General features: G+C 33.8%; 1 protein-coding gene across 1 annotated transcript in view; it reads left to right on the forward strand.

Moving 5' to 3' along the window:
• The first annotated feature begins 747 nt into the window (after positions 1–747).
• Positions 748–11,992, forward strand: part of LOC135202388 (serine/threonine-protein phosphatase 2A catalytic subunit beta isoform) — a 62,124-nt gene continuing 50,879 nt past the window's right edge. The window contains exons 1-2 of the mRNA XM_064231767.1: positions 748–998; positions 9,498–9,707. Coding sequence (XP_064087837.1) covers positions 897–998; positions 9,498–9,707 — 312 coding nt within the window. The 5' untranslated portion in view covers positions 748–896. The remainder of the gene's footprint in view (positions 999–9,497; positions 9,708–11,992) is intronic.

An 11,992-nucleotide genomic window follows, 5' to 3' on the forward strand; every position in this document is an offset into this window, starting at 1 on the left:
CCGCATCCACTTGTATCCCTCTTAATATGGGAAGTCAAATATCATCTTTCCGATATTCCAAGTACGTCATGTCGATTTGATACCAACATGGAAGTAGGCTTTCACTTTTAAGAATTCCTGTGCAAGTTTAATAATATGTAAGACCGCTTTATAAACTACTATGACTTTTAATCTTTGAAAACATACGCCCATAGTGTAATTATATTTGCAATAGAGGATAACCCCGTTACAGTGATATAAGCTAATAAGAAATATTATATATTATGACATATTCATGATAACGTTTCAATCTCATAATTATGTTTCTGGTTATCAGTTTGTAAGGATCTATATCCGATAAGGAACAAACGATAATAAATTACAGAAAACAATGATTAATGCAATAACTTTAAGAGCAATATGATTTCGTAGAAAAATCTTCCTTGAAGTCCAGAATCAAATACTATAAGTCCATTATTGCTATGATATATTATATATTTAATTAAAAGACTAAATGGCGAAAGAAAATATTTTTAAAGAAATGATACTTCTAAAAATTTGGAAGATGTATACCCTCTAGCCTCTCAGCAACTGCTGAAAGTGTTGCGAATGATAAAGGAATAAACGAAGTTTCTCGCATTCATAATGTTTTTTTGTTTAAATTATATTTTATGTAAACGACAAAAGTAGAGCTTTAATGATGGTATTGAACCTGACTCAAAGAATATTTTCCAACTTTTCGATTTTTTGTACAGAATGGGAGCTTGTATGACGTCATGAGATGGAGACAGTCGGCCGCCATATTGTAGACGAGTAACCAAGGTGGCCATGAAAACAGTCGGTGTTTTTCATTTATAGTCGTTCTAGTGATTGAAAGTCGTTTTAGTTGCAGTGAGAAACATTATAAACTTTTGAAAATGGATGACAAAACGCAAATGAAGGAGTTGAATCAGTGGATAGACCAGTTGATGGAGTGTAAACAGTTGGCCGAAAATCAAGTGAAAACACTTTGCGAGAAGGTGAGAGAGATAATGTGGTTTTATTCCGCTTTTTTAATTCCACATTTTTAATGGAGACTTGTTCTATACAAATTACAGTACAAGATTAATTATTGTAGACTAGTATATTTCCATAATCGGCGTATGTAGCTTAGGCCGAGGTAGTCGACATTAATTAAAATGAGGCGTAACCTTTTTTCTTCTTTTTTTGTTTTTGCCAAAGTAGGAAGGTCTACAAGGCTTTTAGGCCTACGACTTTCTCGTTATGGTTTTATTTCATATTATCAGTTGAGGAGTCTTGTTTGTATGCTGCACCGGCATTGTGGGTACTTGCCTAAGTACGAAATGAGAGCATGGGGATATCGAGCGCAAATGGGCTACCTTGGTGGTAGGCCCAAAATAAAATGTGCTTTTTAGCCTTGGCGCAGCTTACTGGTAACCTTCTTTCTATTGACATAAGCTCTCCGGCATTTTCGAAAGGCGTAGCTGGAATTGGCATAGCCTAGCCTATCTTACGTGACCTCCATAGGGTTAGGCTTAGAGTATTGGGTATGTCAAGCTGAGCCAGACTACCTACCTAGGTCATTGAAGTAAGTTCTGGGCCTGTGAGCGAAATCAGAGTAAAGGGGTTATGGCTGCTGTAGGCTTATCTGAGAGAATGTGACCTAACCAGACTTTACCTACACTAACTTTGGATGCTCTGCCCTGATCTGGCCATGGTGGCTTTGCTCCATGGGACCCCCTTCCCCAAGTAATAACTAGGTAGGGCAAGTGGAACCAGTGGCAGATTTTTTGTTTTGATACGTTCCCCCACTCCCATTAAAGCCATTTTACTCTTGTACCAGCTCCACTGGCAAGATCATTGCAGATGTTAATTATATCAAGACTAGTGAAATTGAGGACCTGTGACCTTGTTCCCACCATTTGCCAACCAGAATAATTACTACCTTTCTAGGCATGTACTTTGTTTATGTTTGTTATTTACTGTCTATTGGTAATGTTTGTTATTTATTGCCTATTGTTAATGTTTTTATGTTCCTCCCAAGGGACTAATACATGAATGGGGCCCATTTTGCATGTAAACTGGTAATTATCATGCTAGAAGGGCACGGTAGTAGCCTTCAGCTTTACTGAGATTTTGGTTTGCTTTTGTTATCAATATTATTTAAGAGACTAAATTAAATTTCATGCTGAAAATCAGTGGCAAGATTTGTGGGCGAATACAATTATTTCCTTCCAGTAAGAACAAAGATTGGTATTTCCGTTGTAGATCTACCGAATATCACAGTGAAGTATCACACAACATGAGACACGGCTTCATTTACCTTAATTGCCATCGGCCTTTTTCTAATTCCACTCTCGTCATTTTCTGTGCTTACCTACCACAAACCACCAGTCTTCTGTAGCATCTTCTTGTAGTTGTACTCTAAGTAAGTTTTGGTCTTTTAACTCTCTGGTATCCACAGTAACCATGGTGGTATGGTCCTATACTGTTTTCCCCAGGTGGTGAGAAGGACATACGTACTACTTAAACCATCTGCATCTCCCATTCATTATCTCATCTACTCAAGAAGTAACCTTATTTTAGTAATTGTATCATTTGTCTTGTACCCTGCCTTGTTAACAGCTGATATTCTCAATTTGATAAAATTGTAGTTCCAGTGTCATACAATATTTTATGCCAGTTTATGAGAGAATGCATTAGATTAATTTACCTTTTTTTTTTTTATATATATATATTTTCAGTGATTTTATTTCCAACTTTTATTCAGCCAGGTCATTGTTTGAATTACCCTTTTTAGTCATTCATTAAATTCCAGCTCAAGATAGCCAGTAATGGATATCATTGTTCCTTAAATATGGGAAAAACTCGGCCATTCGAATCTTTTGTCCATCCATTTTTTTTTATTTTGCCCTTTTATGCATACTCGGTCTTCATTACTGTTTTCTAAAGATGTAACATGTGCCCTGTCTGTCTCCTTAGATATATGGTGCATTCTGTTAACCAGCTTTGTAGATCTTGTTTTTTCTTGCTAGTTAAAACAGGATTATCTGCTTATCTAGTAAAGTTTCAGTATCAATACCATTACCAACCACATTTTTCATTATAAGTTAATGAAAAGGGCAAACAGCAAAAGAGATATTGTACAAAACTACCCCATAGCATCCCCCTTATCTACTTCAGATTCACTTGACTGAAATCCATCATTACCAACTTGCATCTACTTCAGTTATCTCTGTATATTTAATAGAAATATCATAATGATGCAACATTATGATGTTTCTATCACAATGTTGCATGCTGTCAAATGCCTTAATGTTGGATGCTGTCAAATGCCTTAATGTTGGATGCTGTCAAATGTCTTAATGTGAACAATGAACCCACAGGAAGGTTTTTGTTTTATTTTTTTATTTCTATACACTTGCATGTCTTAACACAAACATTTAATATGTGCAACTCCTACCTTGTATCACCTTTCTTTAGCCTATTGAGAATAAGCAGGGTTAGTTGACCCTTTGACACTAGTCTGTGGTAAATAACTTCTTGGTCCCCAGTGGTCAGCGTAATGTCTCTTTGGAAACATTTACAATACTGTACCCAGATTGTCAGCAAAGAGGTAGTAAGCAAACGTTTTAAGATGTTAAAAAATGTGTTCATGATATTTCTGAATATGTATACTGTACATTCATACAGAAAATAATTTTTTTAGTTTTTGATTTGCTTAACTGAAAAGTTTTTTTAGTTTTGTTTTGTCTGTTAATTCTATAGGATTACATCTGGTTAATTTAATACATATTCTTAAACCATTATTGTACGTAATTATAGTATACCTTATAGTCTGTTTATGTGCATGTGTCTGTATTTGTGGAATAACCTTGAAAGGAACATTGTACTCTCTCCAGTGGAATGACCTTGAAAGGAACATGGTACTCTTCCCAGTGAATGACCTAGAAAGGAATATTATAGAAATATAATTTTATATGATATACATGTACTTTAAGCTGTTAGTGACTGCGGTGAGAAAATGTGCTTACCTTGTGGTATACACAAACAATCCTAGTGCAAGTTTCATGTGACTGCAGGTTACTTTGGAGTTGGTGCTGGTTTCTCTGAAGAAAAGTCAGAATACTGTCAGTATCTTAAAAAGTAACATTTTTAATAGGGTAAAGCACTGCTGTGCAGCCACGCGACCATCTGTATGGTTGCACGGTCATTTTCCCACAAAATAACTGGCATTTCCAGTATCCTGAATTAGATGTCAGTCACAAGCTAACCTCCGTGGAAGCAACACCTTGAGACCTCTACATTCCCCTCGAAGTAAGTTTTCTCCCAGGTTAGAAGTTAAAGCCATAATTTCCGATTAAACAAGTTAACGAAAGTCTAGCCATGTGCAGTGCTAACTTACTTCCATGATGCTTTCGAAATTTTTACTTAAAACACCTTACATATAGAAAATTGATGCCATCTCGATGTTTGCGGAGTCACTTGTGTAAACAAACTTCCCATTTCCTGTGCTAAATCCACACACCCCTTGTACCCATAGACGCTGGGACACTTTCTTCATAATCTTAAACGACAATGGTGTTTACACTTGCGACTGGCGATTGCACTCGATAACATTTAAATTTGCTAAACACCAGAATAAGGTTATGAATTGAATATACTATTTATTACATATTCATGATAATTCATTTGGAAATATATTCGTTGTTGTAAAAGTAACCAGATTCCTGACACTAATTTCATCAGTTTTGCTGTGAACAGTGTTGTTCGTGCTTTCCTATTTTTTTTTATCAGTGTTGCCAATTGTTTTGTGTTTACCCTCCAAACTTGGGTGAAGACTTATACAAAAGCATGGAAATAAGTGAATTTACTGTATCTATTTGTAATACTATGTATGTACATAACAATTAGAGCAATTTTATCATTATTGCATTACTATGACATCTAGAATTCATGAAAACAGTTTTGTAAAGGCATCGGCATATGTGTCAAGTTCCACTAAGTTGGCAACGATGACTTGCCATTCTAGCACGCATTAAAGGTTACATTTGTTTCAGTCATACAATTATTAGAAATTAAAAAATGATTTCAGCCATGCAATTATTAAAGATAAAAAAAAGGTTAAATAGTAATATAGACTTAAATAAATGAATAGTGCTAGCAAAATAAATGAATAGTGCTAGCAAAAAAGTACAAATTTTTTCTCATAAACAATTCACTAAACTGTTGTCTGCTCGACTTTGGGGATCCTGGCTGCCAATGTACAGCAAGGCTGAAAAATTATTCCCGCCATGGCTTTGTTGTAAACAAACTCTCATATATTGTGTAATATAATTACAATCAAATAAGCACTGTGGAGTTTCAGTTGTGATGGCATTAAGGATAAAGCACCGATTAAAAGGTAAAAATGCATTTCAGTTCAAGACATGACCCCGGGAATAGGATGTCATATACTTTCACTAGTGTAGGCAACAAAATTGTTTTATTGTGCTAATTGCAGTTATAAATGTTACTTATATTTGCAAATATTGTTCAAATGAGCGCTGGGAAGGACATGGCTGCGAGTGTAGAACCAAATTGCACTCACAACCATACCACACCACATTGGATTTAAAAACTGCTTTGAACACATATTTTACAAAGACTTCACATGTTTATTTTACTTCGTATGGCGGTTTCATATATCTCATTTTGTTGATGAAACTTCAATTTTTTTAATGGTATGCTTAAATATTCAATTGTATTGTTGTTTCACCAATTAAATATAGAGTTAAAAAAATGGTCTTTCGTCGGATCAATGGTCTCACAGCATAGTATTGGTTTAGGTGTTGGTATATGCTGCAAATGATTGCCCATATATTAAGTGCTACTGACCACACCACTGTGTCACCCAGAGTTAGAAGTATGTCAGAAGAATAATTACAGATGGCTAACCATGGGGTACTGTAAATGGAAAGAATTTGAACTAGCAGTCATTCAGCTGATAGTAGGGACATTAGTAAATAGCACACACAAATTATTCTTCATTGTTAGCTCTTAAGCTTGTCCTTATTTGCATGTTCACAGGCTAAAACCTAGCTGAGGTGGTGGTTTTTTTTTTATTACATAGGTTGCCCAAATAGCCTATGCCAATTTATGTGGGTGGGCTGGGCAAAATGTTGGAAAACTGTCACTCAAATTGACTAGCTTGGCCACTCTTTTGGAGAAGGCAGGAATTAAAGCAAAAAAAGAAAGAGAATTATGTTATTTCACAGTTTGTAAACCATTTAGTCCAATGTGCTTATCAGATTCTTCATGACCAACTCCAGTGTATTTTAATGTTCAGGATCTCTTGTGAAAGTCTGTTACTCTCCCAGCCTTCTGTATCCAAGTATAGTAGAACCTCCATTTTTGTGTGAATAACAAAATATGGTAATAAATGAGTAATGAAATTGATAAATAGAACATTTAACATTACTCTTACCTTTATGGAAGACAGAGGAGGGGAGAGGGAGGAGAGGTTGTTATTTGGAAAGTGAATTCCCTTCCAGAAGGACTTACAGGTATCAAGGATCTATCTGGGGTCACTTCCCATCTTGGTTTTTTTGGCCAGCTTGAGAGTGACACAACAAAACTGCCTGACACATTTGTTTCTGATGTATCTAAAATTTGTTGTTTCTGATGTATCTAAAATTTGCATAAAATGAAACTAGGCTTGGTTATTAAATATGTTGGAGACATGGATTGTACAACATCTTAGGTCAAATGATAATTCTCCACAAAATTTTTGTTTACATCACTTAACTTTGCAAACATGTCCTTAGTCACTGAAGTAGGCCCATTATTTATGCCCATTCGCTTTTTGAATATTTCAAACCTACCTCTGCTGGCCTTATATTCACTAATGGCAGCACTTGTTTTAGGCATTTTCTTACAGAGATCAGCATGCAACATAGCACTTGCCTGTTCACAAATTATCACATTTGACACTATTTCCACTAACTTTTTCATTGATCCAAACCAATAACCTCTCAATATCTTCAATTAGTTGCAATCTGTTTCATTAATGACACTACCCCTTTTGCAACATTAGCTGTCTTCACTTGTTTTTTTTCCGTTGCTAGGATGAAGCTGATTGTTGATACGGACTTGCCGTACATCCTAGCAAGATCTGTCACACATACGGCACTTTCATACTTTCTTATGACTTCTTTCTTAAATTCTAGTATATACGTATTTATTAATTTTTTGCAGCAGGGCTGGTAAAGTCTACGAAAACCGAATCAGATGTAAACCAGGAAAAAAAATCCAAGGTTGGAGTATTATAACTTTGTGACAAGCCGTCTCCTTCTGATCTCTGTCTTATCCATATTTGGAATTACTATATTAATACCTCTTATGATGTTTCTTAAACCAGCTGACATCAGTAATATTCTAGTGAAAGATTTATGGTTGTCACAAAATCTTTTAGATGTAATTTCATTGGCATACTATGAATCTTGTCTTTCTTGTCTGTATGGCGCTACAGATAGCTCTAGATTAACTAACAGTTGTTATGTAGTTTGTCTTATTTGACTTCCAGATTTGATCCAGGTTATCCATTGTTTGATTGACATTTTTTATTCTCACTAAATTTCATTGCTTTGGATACTTGGTCCTCATTGCTTGTGGGTCTTGATGAATAGCCCCATACAGAGATAAATGATTCTTTCTGCTGAGCAAGCTTTGTATATTTTTTTTTGCTTTGCTATTGACATATCCTGGGTCTTCAAGTTCTTTCATAACTTGAATATAAACATTATCATCTCCATCATTTTTCATAGTTACATCTGTTAAAAGTGAAAATGGCAAAGCTTACATAACATTACCCTGTGGCATCCAGTTATTTATTGCATATTCCCTTGATAGGACTTGATTCATGGATAACTTGTTACGTATGTATTTTACTGGAATGCCATAGTAATGGCACTTAGCTGAGGAATTGTCAAACTGCAGTTTCATAAGTATCTTCAAGGAGGGATTTTTAAATTCCACCTGCTGCTGTACCAAGTTTGTGCATCTCCAGGCATTTTGCAGACTTATCTCCTGCATATTGAAAATAAGCATACATTACTTGATACTATTTGCAATGTAACTGATGTAAGTGCAGTGCCTTGTTGTTACTACATTCAGTTAGGTCATCTTTATTTTATTTTTGTTTTGTTTTGTTACCTTTTCAATGACTTCCAATTCCTAATCAGGCTTTGCTTCCTTATTTCATATTCTGCAAACAGTCTTGTTATAATATGGTGTCTTTATTTTTTTGTTAAAATTATCTTTACTGTGGTTCCATTGTAAACAGGTGCTTTCCATCTTCAAAATGTCTCTATTGCCGATTCCATCTCAGAAAATATTAAGTCATTCCGTAGTATAAAGTTGTCTTTGGCTTCCAGTATAGTATAAATTAAATTATCCCCTTATATCTTATTCATGCCTAACTAAAAATTTTATGCCTAGAATTTTTTTATGTATACGTAGTTAAAACATCCCAGCAGGCTAAACAGATTCCAATCTCTGATTTCATGGCTTTATCAACATCATCTACTTGTTATGGGTATTTTGTTTTTTTATTGCTGCCTGTACTTCAACTTTAATTTTTACACTTTAGTGCACTTGACATGTATGAAGTGTTAATCTTCCCATTCTAATTTTTCTATAAAAAAATTTTGTTTGCTTGTCTAATCTTTATTGTACAATTCAACAAACAAATTCCAGCTATTCTCTTACACATAATAGGCTTTGGTTTGTATACTTTGGAAAAATGTAAATCACCATAACATTCTGATGTTAAAAAATACAGATACTAAAAATACTGGATGTTTTTGGTCTTTGTAATGGAGTCTCTCTTATTCATTTAATTTCAGTAACATTGTGATTGGTTGTCAATTTGAGTAATTTTTTATATGATACTCGGTGCATATTTAGATTCTACGGAACACTGTAAATTTTTTGCTTTCATTATTTTTTCCTGTGACTGTGTAGGTTTCTGTTCCTTAATAATAGCAGTTATGACTTGTACCATCGACAGATCTTTCACAATTGATCCCTTATCCGTGCCATCTGTCAAACTTCTCATTTCCAGAGATCCTTTATTTCTCACGCCATTGAACTGTGGAACAGCCTCCCAGAGGATATGTAGTTGGAACTTCAGAAGTTCAAGCAAAGATGCAATGCATTGGTACCCTGATCCTATTCTCTTTGCATTTTATATTTTATGTTGACTTAATTTTTTTTATTCATAGTGAGATCTCCTCTTTATGTATTTCCTTTTACCTCTTATCTTATTGTACATCATATTCTTTGGAGGCTTGTATTTCAAGTCAGTGGTCTCTGTGGGCTTGTTACATATGAATAGGTTTCATCTGAATAATAATACATATAACAATGATAATATATTAAATATGTACCATCAATGTAATTTCTTTTTAAAGTTGTGTAGGTTTTTGTTACTGCTTGGTTCTATTAAAAATATTAACTGTTAACTTTTTTCCCTCCAGGCTAAGGAAGTTTTGGCAAAAGAGAGTAATGTACAAGAAGTCAAGTCACCTGTTACCGTGTGTGGTGATGTTCACGGACAATTTCATGACCTCATGGAACTTTTTAAGATAGGAGGTCGCTCGCCAGATACCAACTACCTATTTATGGGAGATTATGTTGACAGAGGTTATTATTCGGTAGAAACAGTCACATTGTTAGTTTGTTTAAAGGTAAGTTTACATCTCTGTTGTTTTGGGGGACAAGTGCATTACATAATGTTTAAGATTTTGTTTAGCAGGGGTTGAGATTATTTGGAAATTGATACCATGTAATTTTGTTAATGGCAAACCTGTACTTTTAACATTCCATAATGTATTGAATCCTAATTTTTTTTTATATTGTATTAAAATCATTAATCACTAATGAGAGGTAATATTTCCGAAGACTGTCAGGTATTTATAAACATTTGCAAATCATGATGAAAGATTTACTGTATATTTCCATATATAGGATGACTTTTAGATGAGATGAGATAAAAAATTATGGTAAATTTTCATATTTATCTCATATCTATAATATAAGACGACTGCTAAATTACAAAATCATCTTTGTATAGGCTAGCTTTTGTAACAATAGGTATCCTTTGAAATATTGGTTATGTAACAATGATGTTGTTACAAATGCTGTTTTACTTACTGTATTTTAGAAATTCAAAAGAAACTGAATAGAAAAACCAATTCTACATGTTTTTCCTACACATCTAATAGGGAAAGGGTTTTTTTTTTTTAAGTTTCATTGCCAATCACAAACAACTCCTAACAATACAATAATTGTCATACTTGATTATCATTGTATTAATTATTCTAAATAGCTATTTACCACCAAAATGATAATAAATTTATAATGAAAAATGAATATTAAGTTATCCTAAATGTTGTTACTGCTGTAATTACACTATCATTAAAAATTCTGAAAGGTTACCAAAGATAGAGGTTGCTGTGAGTGCAACCGTAACTTGATGGTTACATTTTGTCAGCTGCCCTTGCATAGGTAAAAGTCTATTTCATTAGTATGGAATGATTATTCAAATAGACTATATTTTATGCTAATAGTATAATGGTAAAAATGGTTTTATTACCTTTATTAGCAGTTCATTTTGTAATGTGAATCTTTTTATGTATACGTCAGTGGTTATCGCACTGAGGCAGAGACTAGACTACTGATAAGCATCACTGAGAATTCAAGGTTTGAGTTTTAGAATGGTAGTAGATGACTTCTTATTTTTAAGGGTGAATTTTAGGCATAAATTACAGTGGTACCTTGTTTGTCAAATGTTTATGTCAAATATTTATTTTTTTGAACAAAATTTTCAAGAAAATTTTGTATCGTTTGTTGAACAAATGCTCGTATTTCAAACTGACTGATTATCTTTATACTTGCATTCGACGACCTACTGTGTCCTACAAGAAAAACAGTATTAAATTTTTATTCATTTACAACATATAGTTTGATGATAACCATATTTGACAAAATAAATAAATGAATAAAGCATTTCAGTATAAAATTTAGCATAAAAGATGTACAAAATCGTACTTCACTGTGGTGACGTCACACTCAACTGACTTCATGCTTAAAGAGGGAGCATTGATATCTTGAGGAGAGGAGAAGAGAGTTAAAATATTACTATATAAAAGCAGTAACAAATCATGTAAAAAAGGAGGGAATTTTACAATAAATTAAAATAGTAAATGGAAGAACGAAGCTTTTCACAATGAAATTTAGCTTAACGATTAACAAAATTTGTCATTTCGGTGATGCACTGCTAACTTAAGGTAGAGGGAGGAATCGTTTATATCTTGGAGGAATAATGAATGAACGAATTTAAGTTAAGCGTCATTATAAATGAAAGAATTTAATTTATGCATTGCAATATTGTTGAGGAGAGAAGAGACAGTAAAATCTTTACTCTGTACGTAAAAGTAGTACCAACTTGCATAAAAAATAAAATTTTATATCATAATTTTAATATAATGATAAAACATGAAAACAATCAGGTGCAATACAGTAATATAATAAAGTCTTACTTGAGCCCGTGCTCTGTGTGCTGAGTGAGACCATAAAGAAGAGAGGAGAGGGAAGACTGGTGTCTGCTTCCTACTGACTTAGCAGCTGGGCTGGGATAACTACATATTTGCCTGTGTCTTTTACTTTCATTCAATTTGCCGAAATCACTTCTTTTTGTTACAGTAAAATACCTATCTAGTGAAAATTGCTTTTTACGATTTTTTTACCAATGTAAAAGTAACTCTGCTCCATAATAAACACACTGGCACTGTTCTCAGCTTCTGCATGCCTTCGATTGGTTGTTTAAATGACTTTCTTGTGAAAAGTAGTTTAATCACTTCCTTTTCTTCCATTATTTACTTATTACTTATATGTTTACAAAATCCTCATGGTTACTTTAAATTCTGCCGTTTGCCAATAGTAAGTTGATGTATAGTGGCATTAGTAAACA

Source organism: Macrobrachium nipponense, chromosome 30 (assembly GCF_015104395.2).
Source record: "Macrobrachium nipponense isolate FS-2020 chromosome 30, ASM1510439v2, whole genome shotgun sequence".
Classification (NCBI taxonomy): domain Eukaryota; kingdom Metazoa; phylum Arthropoda; class Malacostraca; order Decapoda; family Palaemonidae; genus Macrobrachium; species Macrobrachium nipponense.